The following is a 21,154-nucleotide window of genomic DNA, read 5'->3' as shown; positions in this document are numbered from 1 at the left end:
CTGAATCTCTTCAAGATCATTTGGGAAATATTTAAATAAGGAGGAGGGCGAATGATTTTGTCCTGAACTGTATAGGCTTGTACTCTACGGCTAATTCACAGCTTCAGTCCCTGGTTAGGCTTTTTTATACACTTAAACAATACAAATATCTTAATAATATGCATCTAAAAAGGTACATTACCAATACAACATACCAAAAAAATGAATAAATAAGAAACTGCATGACGATTAGTGTTCACAAACCTGATTTAGTTTGAACTAGGGCTGCACAACATGTCGTTTCAGCATCGGTATCACAACGTGATCATTCACAATAGTCACATCGCAGCATGTGCAGCGTTCAGTCTGTATTAGATTTTACCATGTGCATGTGATCTTGAGGCCTGTGATGATTTTAAAAGCATTCAGGCATGAGACACTGTATCTTTAATTAATAATATTTTAATTGACACTATTGGAAATACATTTATATTGAATTATTTATTATTACTATATTTATACACGACATCACGGTGGCGCAGTGGGTATAGAACGATCGCCTCAAAGCAAGAAGGTCTCTGTTTCAAGTCCCGGTTGGGTCAGTTGCCATTTCTGTGTGGAGTTTGCATGTTCTCCCCATGTTCTGGGTGCTGCGGTTTCCCCCATAGTCCAAACACATGAGCTATAGGGGAATTGGGTAAGCAAAATTGTCCATAGTGTATGAGTGTGTGTGAATGCAAGAGTGTGTGGGTGTTTCCTAGTGATGGGTTGCAGCTGGAAGGGCTGCCACTGTGTAAAACATATGCTGGATAAATTGGCGGTTCATTCCGCTGTGGGGACCCTTGATTATTAAAGGGACTAATCTGAAAAAAGAATGAATGAAGGAATATTTATTTACTAATATTATTGAATTACTAATATTTTTATTCTTCAATTACTGAGTACTGTTAGACTCGGAAAATTATTAAACGCTGTTTATTTCAATAGTCATTTTGTCTTTATTGTATTTATTTATGCTTTTAATTTGTGTATTAGTTTTGATGCAGATGTACACGCCTAAAGAATCATCCCAATCAATCTAGAATTATAAACTCCTTTAAAAATAGAGCCGTCTATTAGTCACACTGTAATATATATCGCAGACTGAGAAAATATTGCCATGTTCGATTTTTCCAACATCATGCTGCCCTAGATTAAAGCACTGTTTAACTCTATTTCAATTCTGTTTAACAATGTTTGCCTTTTTAGGTCAATCCAAAGCAGTGAACTGGAGATCTCTGTAGTGCAGATGTACTTATTGTGTGTGGTTTTTGGGAAAAAGAAATAACTTTCAGATATTTTCACACACGAGTGATTACCCTAAACGTGTGTTATTTACATGCCACTCTGAGACACATCACAGGAAACCATAATAGAGTGGAGGCGGGCGTCAAAACATGAAACTTTTTGGTACTTTTCTGTGTGTGTGTGTGTGTGTGTGTGTGTGTACTCGTGCATGTGTGTGCTTGTGTGTGCTTAAGCGTCACTTGAGGACTAATATGGTGAACCAAATCTATCTATCTATCTATCTATCTATCTATCTATCTATCTATCTATCTATCTATCTATCTATCTATCTATCTAACTATCTATCTATCTATCTATCTATCTATCTATCTATCTATCTATCTATCTATCTATCTATCTATCTATCTATCTAACTATCTATCTATCTAACTATCTACCTATCTATCTATCTATCTATCTATCTATCTATCTAACTATCTATCTATCTATCTATCTATCTATCTATCTATCTATCTATCTATCTATCTATCTATCTATCTATCTATCTAACTATCTATCTATCTATCTATCTATCTATCTATCTATCTATCTATCTATCTATCTATCTAACTATCTATCTATCTAACTATCTACCTATCTATCTATCTATCTATCTATCTATCTATCTATCTATCTATCTATCTATCTATCTATCTATCTATCTATCTATCTAACTATCTATCTATCTATCTATCTATCTATCTATCTATCTATCTATCTATCTATCTAGCTGTCTATCTGTCTGTCTGTCTGTCTGTCTGTCTGTCTGTCTGTCTGTCTATCTGTCTGTCTGTCTGTCATCATGGAAACGTTCAATATTTTATAATGTTTACTCAAAAGTTAGTCAAAAGTATCGTTGTCATGTTTGCAAAGTTTTTTTTAAAGTTGCATGAATTTTGTATTAATACACAAAAAACAAATGTTTAAAAAAAATTCATTTATTCATTCATTTTCTTTTCAGCTTAGTCTCTTTATTAATCTGGGGTCAACACAGCAGAATGAACCACCAACTTATTCAGCATATGTTTTACACAGCGGATGAACTTCCAGCCACAATCCAACACTGGGAAACACCACTCATTCACACACATACACTACGGATAGTTCAATTTACCTGCATGTGTTTGGACTGTGTGGGGAAACCAAGCCAACCCAGGGAGAACATGCAAACTCCACACAGAAACACCAACTGACCCAGCCGGGACTCAAACCAGAGACATTCTTGCTGTTAGGCGATTGTGCTACCAACGTGACGCACATTTTTAAAACAATTTAATGTAACTTTTTTTTTTAATATTTAAAAGAAAGCCTATTCAAATGTATCTGGTCATTAATGGGTTAAAAATGTCAACAAAAAATTTTGTTAATAATTTTTTTGTTGTTGTTGTTAATATATATAGTCCAATTTGTTCAATATTTTTAAATGTTATTGTTTTTTTTCCAAAATATTTAAAACTTTTAAAAGTAATTTTATGTAACATTTGGAAAATAATATAATTAAATGTCGCCTTAACATTCACAAATATATATATATATATATATATATATATATATATATATATATATATATATATATATATATATATATATATATATATATATAATTTCAATTCATTTCACATTAAAAAAACAAACATTTTGTTTTCATAACATGAGAATGTTAATCAAAGTCATGAACAAACGTTCTTTTAACATTAATAGAACATTCGTTCATCATTTTCCGGGATTTTTTTTTACATTGATCAAAAATCGTTAGAAAGCATAAAAATATATATTGTTTTCATAAATTACACTTAGTGGACGTTAGCAGGGAGTTATGGAAGAAAAAAAAGCATTTTAGTGGCGAGCATAGTAGCAAGGACTTTAATGAGGAGGCAAGTATTGACAATTGCCATTAATGGTGATCAGTCTACTTTGGAATTGAACCACAAGACGGAAACCATCATAGTTGAGGGCATGAGAATCCGGAATGGATTGAATATCAAGGTGCTGTGCTCTGCTGCTGCGCATAATATATACTCTGAACCTGAACTACCTCAAGGAACTTAAATATACTTGTGAAGTTTCTCGAACTTGATGGACTGAAGCCCAGTGCGAAAGTAATGCGTCTCAAGGACATTATTTTCTGAAGTCTCGACTTATTTCAGAGTAAATTTTGCTCTTTATGTTGCACTGTACACTGAAAAAAAAAAGGTGATTCCTTGGATTTACTCAATTTGTTTTACGTTAAGTGGTTGTAAACCATTTATTTGGGCTGAATTTAAACACACAAATTAAGTTGAACATTATTAAATTTAATTTGTTTGTTTAAATTCAACACAAATAAATTGTTTGCAACAGTTCAGCATGCAGCACTTTTTTCAGTGAATGTCGTTTTGTATTTTTAAGTCCACACACTGAAGTTTTTTATTATTTTTCATACTGTTTATATGAGACACATTTTTATTTTGTAAAATACTGGAAAAAAATATTACTGGAAAACAAAAATGTTGTTGTTGAATGTGTCTGTTACAAGCAACTAAATGAACAGTAAATTTAAAAAAAAAAGTAACAATTTTAGCTATTTAATTTATTTGAGGTTCTAAACTTGAAAACTTGCATGTACACTTATGGGAATTAAGTTCGTAACACTGGATTTATTTAAAATTTTAATTTTAAAAAGTAGTTGAAACAACTTAATTTTTTGAGAACTCAACATAAAAAATGGAGTTTATGCTGATGTATGTAAAAGTGCCGCTAATTGAAGAGGAAAAGGCCATTTGCTAACATAATAAAGTTTGCTGTCTGAACTTCATTTTGTTTTAACTTGAATATATTGATGCAAACTGTTGCGTTAATTTTTTTTTGTTTGGTCTAAACAATATTTTTTAGAGTTTACTACATTTTAGAATTACACAAAAAGACTGAGATAACAATCATTTCACACACATTCACAATCTTTCCATCCTCATTAATAATAGTAATAATAATTATAATTATAATACATATATTAAAAAATCAAAAACAAAAATTTACAAAAAAACAAATGATAAAGAAAAATATGTAGCACGGGTTCCACACAATTCAATCATGTTGTCCCAACACAAATTGATTAAGTTAACACTTTTAACAAATTTATGTGGATTGAACATTAAAAAATTAAGTTGTCCCAATGAAATCTCAAGAATTGTTGTTTCAGCTCATTTTAAATAAGCAGTTTGAATGAGCAAAACTTTTTTTTCATCTCTCTTAATGTCTTCAAATACATCACATTCTTCTTTAAACACCACTTAGTCTTTTAAAAAAAAAAGTACATTTATGAATATAAAATGTAATAATTACAAAAAATTATTAAATGGGCCAAACTTAATAATTTCCCATGAGAGGACTAGTCTTACAGATATTTTCTGTTGTATCCAAACTAATACTTCATCCCAAAATCTTTGTAAGTGCTCAGTTTTTTTCAATATCTAAATGTCAAAGCTTGAGTCACCAGACATTTGAGTCACCAATATTGAATTTTAACCTTAGAGATTCTTTTGCAGCATAACTGTGATTCATAGTTTTAAAGTGCACTTCTATACATTTAGGATTAATAGGAAATAAAAAAAAAAAACATTTTTTGTAATATCATACACATTTTTCTTATCATAATGACATTTATAAAAGCTCTCTTAACAGGTCCTGGAAAACATCACTGTGTTAGATAATCTCTCAAACATTTGTATGAGCATTTTCTATCTGTAAAGTTAAAAATTTCTAACTTAAGATCAATTATTTTAGGATTTATCATTGAATATTTTATTTGTTCCTTCACTAGGTTAGCCATTTGCAAGAGTGTATTCTTAATAATTGTATCATATCTTTTAGGAGATCAATTTATTTGGTATTTTTTAGAGAAAGCATCATCAAGGACGATTCATCACTCTCCTTATCCATCAACCAAAAAAGGACTCTGTCAGTTCTGACTGCAGCAAAAAAAAAACAATCCTGAAACTATTGCTGGATCCATCTGCTCCAACTGATCTATCCTGGAGGCTCTATCTACTGGACAATATTAGTCTGGAATACACCACAGCCAAAATAAATGGAGCCAGTAAAAAAACTGTGCAATTTTGGTTAAATATGAGAGAGACTGTATCATTTATCTTTCAATCCTGATTTTGTACTTATTATTACAATATTACTTTTTATTTTTATTTTATTTTACATATTTTGTTGGGTGGATCTCGGGCTTTATTCAAAATCAAAATGCTCAATAAAAATAAATAAATAAATAAATAAAAAAAAGAAAGAAAGCATCATCATAACTCAACATATTCCCTAAATTCTCCATATTATGTGTTATTGACCACATGCCTTCTTCCACCATTCATCAATAAACAAAGATTTCCTTGCCACCAATATGCATCTGTCATTCCAAACAGATATGTTATGTGGGCTAAAATTATGTTTAAATACCCGTTTCCAATATAATAGTACGGGACGTGTTGATGAAAAGCAGAACGTTTCATGGGAATTTAATTCCAAATCATTTTGTGCAGAATTATTCGCCCCCTTTGAATTTATTTTTTCTTTTTTAAATATTTTCTAAATGATGTTTAACAGGGCAAGGAAATGTTCACAGTATGTCTGATAATATATTTTTTCTTCTGGAGAAAGTCTTATTTGTTTTATTTCAGCTAGAATGAAAGCAGTTTTTAATTAAAAGAAAACATTTTAAGGTCAAAATTATTAGCCCCTTTAAGCTGTATATTTTTTGATAGTCTACTACTTTTCATGCTTGCCTAATTACCCTAACCTGCCTAGTTACCCAGAGAAGCCTTTAAATGTCACTTTAAGACACTTTTAGAAGTGTCTTGAAGAATATCTAGTCTAATATTATGTGCTGTCATCATGACAAAGAGAAAATAAATCAGTTATCAGAGATGAGTTATTAACACTATCATGTGCAGAAATGTGTTGAAAAAGTCTTCTCACCATAAACAGAAATAGGGAAAAAAATAAACAGGGGGCCTAATAATTCTGATTTCAACTATATATATATATATATATATATATATATATATATATATATATATATATATATATATATATATATATATATATATATATATATATATAACCCTATCTTTATGAAACATAATTTTTACTTAGTATCATATTACAAATTTTGTCTTTTATGCCAAAAAATCATTATGATACTAAGTAAAATTGTGTTTCATAAAGATATTTTTGTCAATTTATAATCGAAAATATATCATAACTTAATTTCTTCTTAATAATGCGCATTGCTATGTACTTAAATACAATATTTTGATTAGATTTTAAAATAATTGTATTTGAGTTCCAAAAAAATGTCCTAAACAAATCACAAATCAACTTAAACCCTATTTATTCAGCATGCAGTGTATAAATCACATTTGCAATTACTCTTATGACACACAAATTGCATATCTATATTCTGCACATTGCACGATTAATGCAAGGAGATGTTTATATTCACCACAGCCAGCCATCGCCAATAACAGCAGGAACGCGACTGAAAAGCCCCTGAAACCAGCAGGTCCGACTGCACATGCGAAAAGCATCCCGGATACCATCTGAAGTCCAGCAGTATGATATTAATAATAATATTTATAATCTCAGATGTGAAATCTTGAGTTGAAGTCTACATGTTTCCTGTGAGAGCTCATCTCTCTTCAGCTCACTTTCGCTGACTGAGTCTCAAACACTTTCACTGCGGGAAAAATGCGCTCGAAAGCGAAAGTACTAAGTAGATCCAATTTCATGCCAAAAAACTACAACCGGGACTCCCGCATTCCGAACCGGTGAGATCATCTCAGTTTTAATAAATGTGTGTTTTTTATGTAAACATATTTATTTTAGTGGAGACAAAACGATACAAACTAAACATATGTCATATAATTATAATTAATTAAAAGTTCAATTAAAGTATTAGTAAAGTATTTATGATATGTTTGTTTACTGTTTAGGACTATTCTCATTTTAATTGAATTACATTGCTGCCAGTCACATTGGTCACAGCACAGTAACCGAGTCCCTGCAGCCAATCAGAGCACAGCATGATATTCACAAGAGCCAATACAAAACAAACCCTCAAATAATTATTTTTGATTTAAAGTATTTGCCATTTTTGTTTACTAGTTTAGGACTACTCTAATTCTAATTGAATTATTTTAAATATTATTTGTAACTTAGTCTGAGTTATTTGCAAACCCTGCCAATCACAGCACAGTAACCGAGTCCCGGCAGCCAATTAGAGCACAGCATGATAGTCATGAGAGTCAATCAAAGCAATGTTAAATAGTTATAATTCTAATAAATATTTATTTATAATTATAATAAATAACTGCTTAACTTGTTTGTTTACAAATTTAGGACTATTCTAATTCTAATTGCATTAAATAAATTGCATTAAATATTATGTGTAAAGTTAAGCCTTGCCTATGACAGCCGGCAGCCAATCAGAGCACTGCATTATAGTCATGAGAGTCAGTAGAAATATCAAAACAAACCGTCAAATTATTATCATTCGTTTAAAGTATTAGTTTATTTTTGTTTACCATTGTACGACTAATCTAATGTCAATTAAATTAAAATTACAATAAATGTTTTTGTACCTCAGTCTGAGTCATGTGCAAACCCTGCCAATCACAACATAGTAACCGAGTCCCAGCAGCCAATGAGAGCACTGCATGATAGTCATGAGCGCCAATAGAAGAACCAAAACAAACCGGAGCCTGTCAGAAGGAAGCGAGCGGAGTTTCTCCGGTGAAGTGGTTTGTATCAAAGCAGAATCTTCGTTTTTAGCGTTTTGTCCTTGTCATTTTGGCATATATATTATATGTGTCTTACCCAGAAAGTGATCTGCGCTGCGGGGAGCTCGTCAACACTTACAGAACGTCGTGATTTTGGAAACTAAACGCTTCTGTTACCATTGTTGACATGGATTCATGCTAAATATAGCGCTAACGGTGGTTTTACCGTGGTAAAATGTCACCTAAGACACTCTTTTACAATAGTAGAGCCATATAGCTCATCGTCAGCCAATTGTTTGCCGCAGAAACGTTAACGGTATATTATAAGCAATCATAGGAATGCGTTAACACACACACACACACACACACACACACACACACACACACACACCCGCACACACATGCACACACGGACACTGGTTAAATGTAATAACTGCCGATTTAAGTGATATATTTATGATGATGAAGATTGAGGTAAAGTTGGTTTTATATTAGCACATTAGGTATTTCTCATCAATAATATACAATTTCACAGAAGTATTATCTGCAAATTCTAAATGGGGAAATCACAGTAGCAATGTAAACAACAATATAGGGCTCGTATCAGAAGTTGTCACTGAACAAACGTGCGAATATAAAACCAATTCTACCTCAATATGATGAACACGTTGATTATTCAGCCAAATCTCACCAAGCAACGTAGTCCCAGGCCACATGCATAGCTATTTTGCATTTTCAGTTCAGTTTTATGTAAAAATGTACACTGTACAAATGTGCAGTGCACGAATACACAAATGTGCACATTTTGATATATATTTATTTATTGAATTCCTATAAAATAACGAGTCAAGAAATAGACAGGTGATGGAGTTTGAATGCATTTGTTTAGTAGCTCAGTACTAGTATGCTTTGTTACACATAAAACATTAAAAGCACATTAGATTCACATGTTAAAATGCACATGGAAGTGTGGTTTTGGAATATCTTTATGTAAGCTTGTAATTTTAATTTTAAAATTGATTACTTGAAAATTTTCTTCAAATGAAAGTGTTTCATTTGAGTTTCACATTATTATTAATGTTATTATTACATTGAATAAGAGTTCTTATGCAAACTCTTGAGTTTTTTTGTATTGGGGCGTGTTTGTAAAGTGCAATGTGTTCTGTAAATAAAACATCCAAGCATTTTTATCAGTAGGGGAAATGCATTTTTTAATATTAACTGATAAACCATGAAAGATAGACATGCTGTAACCTTATTGCATATGCTTTTGTTTAATTAATTGCTTTTGATAGCAAATTTATGCAGAAAACTGCTACCGTCAATGCTTTACAGAGTCATATTCAAATATGCAATACAATTTAAATATGATGTTTCTTTACTTTTAATATTGCTACATATTTTTATTGACTTCTGATATTTCAGTTTGATTAAGCATCCACAGCACATGTCAGTGTAGTTCTTTCCCTCATTAAACTTCACAGTCTTGTGTTTCTGTGTTTGTGATGTTGCTGGTTTGATTGATGGCTTATAATAGCTTTAAAAGCAGAGTTCCCCCAAAAATGAAAATTTCCTGTTAATTTACTCCCCCTCAGGGAATCCAAGATGCAGATGACTTTTTTTCGTCAGTAAAATTAAATGTTTACCTGGAACTGTTGTCATCTGGTATCCATATAATGATCGAGTGGGTGCCAACACTTTGAGATTAAATATAATAATTATAATAATATGCATCCAAACTATAATAATTTCCAGCGGCTCCTGAGGTCTTATGAAGCGAAATGATCACTCAGTGCAGCAAACACCACTGTATTACCTGGTAATAAAGTGGTAAATAATGTCGTTTGTTTGTTTATTATCTGGTAATAAAGTGAAAAAGATTCAAATTATGCAGGAAAAGCTTAAAAATAGCCAGTTGTTACTTACAATTAAAGCCAACACATGATAATATTGTCTTAATTGTTGTTCAACACACTTAAATCTGTTAAAATCTCAATAATTAGTGGAGGATATTTATTTGGATGAGCTTTTAAGGCCTGTGACTGATGTTTACTGCTTTAACAGTTTGAGTATTGTATTTAATTATTATTATTTAATGAATGTATTTAATTATTCGTTCAATAAAGGCTGTACAGTGTTATGTTGTACCTCAAAACAACAATAAAGCTCTGTTTATTTAATATTTTTCTTTGTACTATTGTTTTTATCTGTATTTCCCCTCAAAAATATGTAAAAATCTAAATATTTAGTCAATGATTTTTATTTGTATGAGCTTTTAAGGCCTGTGATTGATGTGTTAGAAAGTTTATCAGATGTATTTTAGTCTGTATTTTCAGTCTTCGATCTCTTCTCAGGTCTTGGATCTCATCAAGTCATACTGCACAACCTCTAGAGGCCTCATGATGTTAATTTGAGATTAAGTTGACGTTAGATGAAGTCAAACACTGAATTAAAACTGCACATTTCAAAGCATTTCACGAGTCCTTTAACGGAATACGTGTGTTTTCCGGCCCATCCCCAGCACAGATGGAGGTGTGCCAGTCTGCGGTGGAGAACCCCCCTGTGCAGGACTCTGAGCAGGCGGAGGTCCAGACGGCGATGCTGTGGAGCATCCAGGAGGCGGTGCAGAGGCAGACGCTGCAGATCGGGGTGTCTGCGTGCGGAGCGACCGCTGTGGTGGACGTCCTGCAGGCGCTTGGCATCTCCGTGAGCCCAGAGACGGTCAACCACTGCGTCAGGACCAGTCTGAGGAGGAATGAGGCGCCTCTGCATGATTATCTGCACTCGCGGAGCACGGCTGGTACATCAACACTACGCAAGTCTACCTGATAGCAGATATATGCTGGTTTTCAATTGATCACTTTACAATAAGGTTCCATTGGTTAAGTTGGAGATAAAGTACATCCAGGAGATTGTTTTCACAGAATAAGGCCAGACGAGTTTATCAGCAGCTCGACTTAAAGCACAGCTCTGTCATGTAGAAGAGTGAAGGGTTTATTCTGGGAAGACAACCGTAATAGATGTACTTTATCCTGCTTATTACACGGCAACTTGACACAAAACATGCAAATTAGACAAAAAACACTGTTCTAATTCATAATAGTTAATTTCTTTAATTAAATGCAAAGCTGACAGAATAAAAACCGCTAATGTAGCATACACTAACCTGCGTATTAGTCGGACAATATGGTGCAAAAAAGTCTAAACAGCTGATGGAATATACACTAACCTGCATATTATTCAGACACTAGATGGCGCCAAACATTCAAAAACAGCTGATGGAGTATACACTAACATGCGCATTATTCAGACACTAGATGGCGCCAAACAATCAATAACAGCTGATGGAGCATACACTAACCTGCACATTATTCAGACACTAGATGGCGCCAAACAATCAATAACAGCTGATGGAGCATACACTAACTTGCGCATTATTCAGACACTAGATGGGGCCAAACAATCAAAAACAGCTGATGGAGTATACACTAACATGCGCATTATTCAGACACTAGATGGCGCCAAACAATCAATAACAGCTGATGGAGCATACACTAACCTGCACATTATTCAAACACTAGATGGGGCCAAACAATCAATAACAGCTGATGGAGCATACACTAACCTGCACATTATTCAAACACTAGATGGGGCCAAACAATCAATAACAGCTGATGGAGCATACACTAACCTGTGCATTATTCAGACACTAGATGGCGTCAAACAATAACAGCTGATGGAGCATACACTAACCTGTGCATTATTCAGACACTAGATGGCGCCAAACAATCAATAACAGCTGATGGAGCATACACTAACCTGCGCATTATTCAGACACTAGATGGGGCCAAACAATCAATAACAGCTGATGGAGTATACACTAACCTGCACATTATTCAGACACTAGATGGCGCCAAAAAGACAAAACTGGTTTAATGAAGCACAGACTAACCTACGTGTTATACATTTATAAGACGTCAACAAACAATCAAAAAGATTAGTTTTTTACATGTATTTATATGTCTGAACGACATCATAGCATTCCATTCTGATTTTTGTGATAGTGATCTTCATTTGTTATCTTTAATTATATTATGTAACAAATTTAATGCAATTGTTTATTTGGAAATTTCGGTAAATTTCCTCAACCTTGGACCACCTAAGATGAAGTTGATGTTGGATTAATGCCTATAATACATATATAATTCCTAAAATAATAATAATAATAATGATGATTACAGCCCCTCCCCTTAATCATCTCCACCCCTTCAACTTCAGGCCCGCCCCTTCACAATCAGCTCCTCCTATTAACCAGCAGCTCTGACCCTTTTCATCATCTGCTCCGGCTCTTTATCATCAGCCCTGCCCTTTCACTAGCTGCTCCTCCCCATACATCAATAGCTCCTCCCTTCATCATCAGATACGCCCTTCATCACCAGCTATGCCCCTTCACCATCAGCTCTGCCCCTTCACCCTCAGCTCTGCCCCTTCATTGCCAGCTCCGCCCTTTCACCAGCAACTCCATTTTATCATCAGCAGCTCATCCCCTTCATCATCAGCTCCTCCCCTTCATCATCATCAGCTCCGCCCCTTCAAGTCCTCTCCTTCACCAGCAGCTCCGCCCCTTTACTATCAGCTCCTCCCCTTTACCAGCAGCTCTGCTGTTGTACTATTAAATGTTTTAATCTTAAATATGTATCATATACAACATTGAACTTGTTTTATATTTGACTTTCTATCTGCTGTGATGCTATTCTGGTCCTCCAGGAGCAACGCACCAGCAGCTGATATGCGGAGCGGATCAGGCCAGCGGCGGACGTGTCATTGGTCGATTCTTTGCTCTGCATCCTCGCCGGCGAGTAAAGCTGGTACCATGGTTAGCGCGCTGGATTCTGCGCGGAGCCGTTCCCGTCGCCACTATGAACATGCAGAGAGCTGTTCCTGAAGGAGAGGAGATACCCGACGCCTGGCATCACCAGCTTATCTTCGGAGTTGGACCAAGTGCTGTCTTCATGACCAACCCTCTCGACGTAGGTGCGTAAAATCACACTTCAGCATACGGTCTTCTTGCCGAAATAAAACAAATAAAACTTTCTCCAGAAGAAAAAATATCATAGGAAATACTGTGAACAATTCCTGAATATGTTAAACATCAAAATCATGGGTGTGTGCTGTTGTGCAGTGAGTGAAGAGGAGGTTCATGAGCGTCTGTGCAGTGAGTCTGTGCTGCTCATACGACGGGAGGATATTCTGAAGAGACTCACGCCTGACGTTCAGCTGCCACAGATCTCACAGCAGCATCCGGACTCGCGCTGGAAAACACTTGACGTGGAGGGTATGATGCTGTAAATTCAGCTGTTCGATATATATGCCATTAGCCACAAGCCTAGAACGCCATCTACTGTATAAAAACTAGCCTAGAGCGCCATCTACTGTTAAACACTAGCCTACAGTTCTGTCTGGTGTATAAAACTTGCCCAGAGCGCCCTCTGCTGTATAAAAACTAGCCTACAGCGCCCTCTGCTGTATAATAATGAGCCCAGAGCACCATCTGATATATAAAAACTAACCTAGAGCACCATCTACTGTTAAAAACTTATCTAGAGCAGCGTCTGCTGTTAAAACTAGCCTAGAACACCATTAAAAATTAGCCTACAGTGCCAACTACTGTTAAAAACTAGCCTCGAGTGCCATCTGGTGTATGAAAATTAGCTCAGAGTGCCGTCTTGTGTATAAAAACTAGCCTAGAGCACCCTCTGCTGTATAAAAATTAGCCCGGAGTGCCATCTGGTGTGTAAAAACTAGCCTAGAGGGCCCTCTGCTATAAAAAAATAGCCGAGAGCCCCCTCTGCGGTATAAAAACTAGGCTAGAGAGCTCTCTGCTCTTAAAAATTCGCCCAGAGTACCATCTGGTGTATAAAAGCTAACATAGAGCGCCATCTGCTGTTAAAACTAGCCTAGAACACTATTAAAAATTAGTCTACAGTGCAATCTACTGTTAAAAACTAGCCTAGAGTGCCATCTAGTGAATAAAAATAAGCCCAGAGTGCCTTCTGGTGTATAAAATCCAGCCTAGAGCGCCCTCTACTTTATAAAAACTAGCCTAGAGCATCCTCTGCTGTATAAAAACTAGCCCAGAGTACCGTCTGATGTATAAAAACCAATCCTAAAGTGCCATCTGATCTAAAAACTAGCCTAGAGCACCATTAAAAATTAGCCTACAGTGTCATCTACTGTTAAAAACTAGACTAGAGCGCTGTCTGCTTTTAAACACTAGCCTGGAGCACCATCTGGTGTAAAAAAAACTAGCCCAGAGTGCCGTCTGGTGTATAAAAAACTGACCTAGAGCGCCATCTGCTGAATAAAAACTAGCCTAGAGCGCCCTTTGCTGTATAAAAACTAGCCTAGAGCACCCTCTGCTGTATAAAAACTAGCCTAGAGCACCATCTGGTGTATACAAATTAGCTCAGAGTACCATCTGGTGTATAAAAACTGACCTAGAGCGCCATCTGATCTTAAAACTAGCCTAGAGCGCTCTCTGCTCTATAAAAACTAGCCTAGAGCTCCATCTGGTGTATAAAAATTAGCCTAGAGTGCCGTCTGGTGTATAAAAACTAACCTAGAGCACCATCTGATTTTAAAACTAGCCTAGAGCGCTCTCTGCTGTGTAAAAACTAGCCTAGAGCGCCATCTGGTGTGTAAAAACTAGCCTAGAGCGCCCTCTGCAGTATGAAAACCAGTCTAGAGCGCTTTATGCTGTATAAAACTAGCCCAGAGTGCCGTCTGATTTTAAAACTAGTCTAGAGCGCTCTCTGCTGTGTAAAAACTAGCCTAGAGCGCCATCTGGTGTATAAAAACTAGCCTAGAGCACCCTCTGCTGTATAAAAACTAGCCTAGAGCACCATCTGGTGTATAAAAATTAGCTCAGAGTACCATCTGGTGTATAAAAACTGACCTAGAGCGCCATCTGATCTTAAAACTAGCCTAGAGCGCTTTCTACTGTATAAAAACTAGCCTAGAGCGCCATCTGGTGTATAAAAACTAGCCTAGAGCGCCCTCTGCAGTATAAAAACCAGTCTAGACCGCCCTCTGCTGTATAAAAATTAGCCCAGAGTACTGTCTAATGTATAAAAACTAACCTAGGGTGCCCTCTGATTTTAAAACCAGCCTAGAGCGCCCTCTGCTGTATAAAAACCAGCCTAGGGCGCCGTCTGCAGTAAAAAAAAAATAGCCTAGAGCACCCTCGGATCTTAAAACTAGCCTAGAGCTCCATCTGCTGTTAAACTTCCTACAGCATGATTCTGCTGTGTTTGCAGGTCAGGTCCACCAGATGATCAGTGAGGAAGCGCAGGCTGATGATGTCCGTCAGAAAACTCCTCATCTGCTGATTCCAGCGGCGTACAGCTCCGGCGTCACTTTCTTTGCTCTCAGAGACTCTGCTGTGGGTCAGGAGCTGCTCAGCACTCCAGATCTGCCTCCCCTGTGAACATCACACCCTCCATCCACTGACTGCTGACTCTGGATCAGTGCTCCTCTGCTTTTATTCTCTGGATTTTACATAGATGTCGTCGTCATCCTGCTCCGTTTTCATGCTAACAGTGTTCTGTTTATTTTGAGAGAGGTTGAGGATTTGGGTTTATCCAGTAAATGTAGTGATGTGCAAAGACTGAATTGCATCCAAAATTAAAGTTTGTATTTACATATACCACAGGGCTGATGAATGCTTGATTCTGATTGGCTGATGATCACTCTAAGGTGTTTGGTTATTGTCAGATAAAGGCACTGCTAAAGTAGTTCCGGCAGGTTTAGAGTGCATTACAGCTCCATATCACTCCGCTGAATGATTAGAGCTATTTCACTGCTACAGCAGTTAGAAATCACAACAGTAGGAGGAGGAGGAGATGTGGAGGACTCTAGTGCTACACACAGGAGACGTTTGAGGACGACACACACCTCACAAATACACTCTAAGCATACAACATCTGAATAATGGATTTATTGCTGTACTGGAGACCAGAGGAGAAGAGTACTAACCACCTTGTGTGTGCATTGTTTCTAAAAATTCAACAGCCTGTCATCAACTTCTTAAATTATTTATATATATAAAATATATATGTATATATATATATATATATATATATATATATATATATATATATATATATATATATATATATATATATATATATATATATATATATATGTATATGTGTGCATGTATATATTCACATTTATATGTACACAGTGCACACACATATATTATGTAAATACAATTTTTTTTATTCTGGATGCAATTAATCTAGTTTAGTCTTTGCACCACACTAAATAACAGACAAGAAATGTCTAGATCATGTACTGCATGAACTGCCATGATGCATATACCACCACAAATCATTTTAAAATTATGTAATACACCAAGTATTAATATGAATTGTTCAAAAAACTTGAAGTTTTAGAGACGAACTTTAGTGTTTATGTATTTTTATTTGTAATTAATCCAAATATCTGTTCAGAAAATGTTCATTAGGCTAACATTTCACCCATTTTAAGTGAGTTTGAAGTCATGCAGTTCTTGAATTCTTTATTGGAATTTTTAAAGCAGACCATTTTGGAAACCATGAACCATGTGTGTCATTCATTTTGCTTCGGTTTAGTCCCTTTATTCATCAAGGGTAGCCACAGCGGAATGAACCACCAACTATTGCAGCATATGTTTTACATAGCGGATGCCCTTTTAGCCACAACCCAGTACTGGGAAACACCCACACACACACACATTCATACACCATGGCCACAGCGCTAACCACTGTGTCGCCTAAATTGTGTGTGTTTTTATTTTTTCAGTTCATGAAACTTATCTACGTTTAAGTTTTATGTTTGAAAGCATACAAATTTACATATAGGCTACGGATTTTATTAATAATTCCCATTATATCATTGAAACGTCAATTTAAAAGGTGCACATTTCAAACATATTGACATAAACTACATTTACCACAATTCTCTGCGACTTTGACAGGAAGTTGACAAACCTAAAAATCCTACAATCTTGAGACAGAAACATAACGAGTACATAAAAACTCCTATATATTGTATGATATAACAATCACTCTTACAATCTCGATCCACACTGTTCTCTTAAACCAGTAGCGTTATCTAAAAGAACTGTTTATTAACGTCAGAGTCATTTTGAGCGACTCGATTCATTCAGACAGCTCGGCTCAGTTAATTAATTTGCTTAAAAACTTTAATAAATCTTTCTCATTTCTTTCCTAAAACACATCATAGTATAAATACAACATTCAAAACATCAAAACCAGTTCATATATGATATCAGTTTAACCGAAACGCATCACAAGGAAAGAACCGATTCAGAAGAACGAGTGATTCAGTGTGCCGAGCAGCGAGTGTTGAGTGTGTGCACGTGGTCAGTGGAGTGAGTGAAACACGCTGGTCTTCAGTCCATCACCATCAGAACTCATTCAACAACAACTCAACAGCAACTACAGCCCACACTGAAGCCTGCAGCTCATCAGAAACAATGTAAGTCAACACTCACAGCAAACACACAACTTTAACTAACATTATAACTACTTTAACTAACTAAACATGCATGGTAGAGTGTTCAGTAAGCTGCACTGTTCAGTTTACATCATGCACTGCATTCACACACATTACTGAACACCCTTTCATGCATGCGAGTTAGTGTTAGTGCATGATCAGATGTGTTATTTACACAACAGCATGTACTTTGCATTTGCTACCACGCTTATAACAGATTGTTGTGTATTTGTGAGCGTGTTCAAACGCTGATGTTATTCGGAGAGTGCATGTTTATGTGAATATTCTGATTCTTTTACAACCATATCGCCACAGTACAACAGTGTGTGTGTGTGCTTTTGTAGAGTTCTGGAACAGCAGACATGTTGATGCATGTGAATCTCTCAGCTATTGGTGCATCAGCATTAATAAATGCATATGCATGATGTAAATATTCTGAATATTGTGTAGTCAATAAGCAGCAGACTCTGAATCTCGTGATGGAGACACTCATGTGCTGCTGGTTAACTGTGTGACTGGATGTGTGTGTTTGCTCTCTGTGTGTGTGTGATTGATTTGTCATCATCAGTTATCTGAATCCACTCTTTCTCAACTAAATTGTGTCAGTGGGTTTGGGAGACAAAGTTCATTTAAAGACAGTCAGCTGATCATCAGTCCTCTTTACAAGTAATTCAGGGTTTAATTAGCAGCAAAGTGACATTATTGAAGCCAAGTGACTTCTGAAAGTCACTAATACACTTAAGTCACTTACACATTTTCTGATGAATACATTAAAAAAGGGATCACTGTCATTTTATATGCATTACTTAGGCCTGTAATGATATCTATATTTCATTGAATGATATATTGCACCAAAATATATTGAGATAAACGATAATATTGACCATTTCATGCAACTCATTATATAATGCCAGACAATATAATATCATCGCGATGCAAGTGCACTCTTCCAAAGAGCACATCATATTTCGTTCTTAAGAATATTTAATTTAATTATAGTCATGTTAACTGTTTGATAATCAGCCATTTGGCTCAGAATGTAAAACGCAGATCCTAAATAAATAATAATAAATGTTAACAAGGTGTAAAGTAACGGCTGCGATATCTGCTACATTAAAATAGACTACAGTAATTTATAGTAAATACTACAGTGTTTTGAACCATGCTGACTCCTCCAATAGAGATAGAGATGTTGCTCAATCAGCTGAAACGTTGCTAGAATTGATTTTCATGTACGGGCAAAACTTATTGCATCACCAACAATGATTGAGCTCATGTCCATATATTGATTATTGGCACAGGTCTAACGTTACTTATAGTGTATATCAGCTTTATTTGTGTAGCGCTTTTACAATGTAGATTTTGTCAAAGCAGCTCATAGTAAAGATCATAGTAAATTGGAACAGTGTAGTCCAGTTTTCAATTTGAGAAAAGCATGTGATATGATTGATCGCAGCTGGTCCCATAACTATAATCATTAATTAGCCAATCAGAATAATCCAAACTCACTATAAGTAGCCTGTCTAAAGGCTGATTTATACTTCTGCATCAAATGCCGGCGTATGCTACGGCGCTGACGCATAGCCCTTCGCCGTGGCCGTCGGCGTCGCTGACGTGCACCTCTCAAAAAATGTAACTACACGTCGAAACGATGCAAAGCGCAAGCTCTGTGATTGGTCGGTTTGGTAGCGCTGACGAGTCTGGGCGGGACTGAGAGCCGCATGAATGGTGCTAGCCTGATGGAGCGAAGTGTGGAGTATAAACCAGGCTTAAGACCGTACTCACACTATGTACAGTTGCCTAGAACTGGGTTCAGTTTAACAGAAGAGAAGCGCTCTTGCTCAGCACAGCTGAGATTTCTTTAGTTAAATCGTTTAAGTCGTTTGGGATGCGGTGACACGCAGTCAGATATTTCACCGAACACATCCGCGACTTTTGGCGCTCATGAACAATCATAAAGCCCTCGTGCTGCAGGAATGAGGAGGTCTGCTGAAGGTGCAGCTGTCGTGCAGTGAGGTGTCTGCGTCTTTAATAAACTACGGCAGTTTGCGTTCGCTAAACAGAAAGAATGATTAATAAATCCATATTAAACAGCCCCTTAAAAGTCACGTCTCGCTTTCAGTTTCGGGCTTAGGCACGTTTTGCACTCACACACAAACGTACCGCGCCAAAGCCCAAGTGAACCGCGCTCAGGCCCACTTCTTCCAACCGGGCCAGGGCCGGCCAAGTGAATGTGCCTGAGCCCGATTCAGAGCACTCACACTATAGTAGCATAGTGTGAGTACGCCCTAAAACTACTCCCTTATCTTCGAAACCCCCCATCCACCCCATCTTGCTCTCGGTAGCCCTGGGCTCAATTATCTCCAAGCTTAGGGTTCTCTCTCGGGACAGCATGCCAAACCTGCTATTATTATCAAGCAAAATCTAAGTGTGGACTCTTAAAGTAGTATAAATTCAGAAAAGCCAGCAACTAGCTCTCTGCAACTCTCACATGGTCGCCCACTGAAGCTAAGCAGGGCTGCGCCCGGTCAGTACAAGGATGGGAGACCACATGGGAAAGCTGGGTTGCTGTTGGAAGTGGTGTTAGTGAGGCCAGCAGGGGGCGCTCAACCTGCTGTCTGTTTGGGTCCTAATGCCCCAGTAAAGTCACTGGGACTCTATACTGCCCAGTGGGCGCCGTCTTTCGGATGAGACGTTAAACCGAGGTCCCGACTCTCTGTGGTCATTAAAAATCCCAAATTTGGGCCAAATTTGCCCACTGACCTTCTAACCATCCCCATATCATAATTAGCTTCATCAGTCTCCTCTCCTCTCCTGGTGTTGCGGTCTGGCGCAATATTGCTGTAATGTTTAACATTTTAGTCAAGTTAAAGGACCATGTTTGACTCAAATTTAAAGTTTAGAGTTTAATTACTATTGTCTATCAATGCACTAAGGTTTTTAGGGGTGTTAAAAAGTATTGAGTTAAGGAATTAAATAATTTTTCAGACTAAGTAATTAGAAATCTTGTTTAAATACCAGTTTAATGATGCAATTATTTAATACTTTAATGTAACTCCACATTTGCTGTTCAGTGTTCCTCCTGTAGGTGTGTGTGTGTGTGTGTGTGTGTGTGTGTGTGTGTTCATGGAGGTGTTGTGTGATCCGACTGGACGTTTCTGTGTTTAATTGAAGACACTGAAAGGTCAGCAGCAGTAGATCAGAATGAATGTGCATCGCTGCGTCTCATAGGTCAAACACTTCATGCAATTAAACCGCCTCTTCAGGACAAATATAATAGTTAGAGTGACATTTTACACAGACGGCCACTAATAAATCACAGATTAAAGGAAAGTGTTCGCTCTGCAGAAATATGCTCAACAGTTCATTAAATTACGAGATGTATAGAGTAATCATGACCCAGGCTTTTAAATAAAAGTTTGTTTACATAATTATACTGTATAATTTATTTATATGAAGAGTTCAGATGCAATAACCTCTGAAAGCCGTTTGAAATTTCCTTACAAACATGAGCATTTTTATCAGGC

General features: G+C 36.4%; 2 protein-coding genes across 8 annotated transcripts in view; both read left to right on the top strand.

Annotated features, from left to right (window-relative positions):
• Positions 1-7,992: 7,992 nt before the first annotated feature.
• On the top strand, positions 7,993-15,771 carry LOC100332351 (uncharacterized). Of its 4 annotated transcripts, none has more exons than XM_068220980.2 (5): positions 7,993-8,087; positions 10,593-10,866; positions 12,834-13,100; positions 13,249-13,401; positions 15,383-15,771. In XM_068220980.2, exons 1-5 carry the CDS (start codon positions 8,004-8,006, stop codon positions 15,550-15,552), a joined length of 948 nt encoding a protein of 315 aa, XP_068077081.2. In that variant the 5' UTR covers positions 7,993-8,003; the 3' UTR covers positions 15,553-15,771. The 4 variants fall into 4 exon arrangements, with proteins under 4 accessions (XP_068077081.2, XP_073805392.1, XP_068077080.1 ...); XM_068220979.1 differs by having other exon boundaries at positions 8,039-8,087; positions 10,588-10,866; XM_073949291.1 differs by lacking the exons at positions 12,834-13,100; positions 13,249-13,401.
• Positions 15,772-17,536: 1,765 nt separating this feature from the next.
• The window catches only part of gart (phosphoribosylglycinamide formyltransferase), a 34,242-nt gene continuing 30,624 nt past the window's right edge, over positions 17,537-21,154 (top strand). For 3 of the 4 annotated variants that reach the window (XM_073948923.1, XM_073948928.1, XM_073948934.1), the window contains exon 1: positions 17,537-17,609. The gene's annotated coding sequence lies outside the window, so the exon portion shown is untranslated. 4 annotated transcript variants of the gene reach the window in all.

This window comes from Danio rerio, chromosome 1 (genome assembly GCF_049306965.1).
Source record: "Danio rerio strain Tuebingen ecotype United States chromosome 1, GRCz12tu, whole genome shotgun sequence".
NCBI classification, from domain to species: domain Eukaryota; kingdom Metazoa; phylum Chordata; class Actinopteri; order Cypriniformes; family Danionidae; genus Danio; species Danio rerio.
The sequence above is the reverse complement of the archived record's forward strand: the minus strand, read 5'-3'. Positions and strand labels throughout refer to the sequence as shown.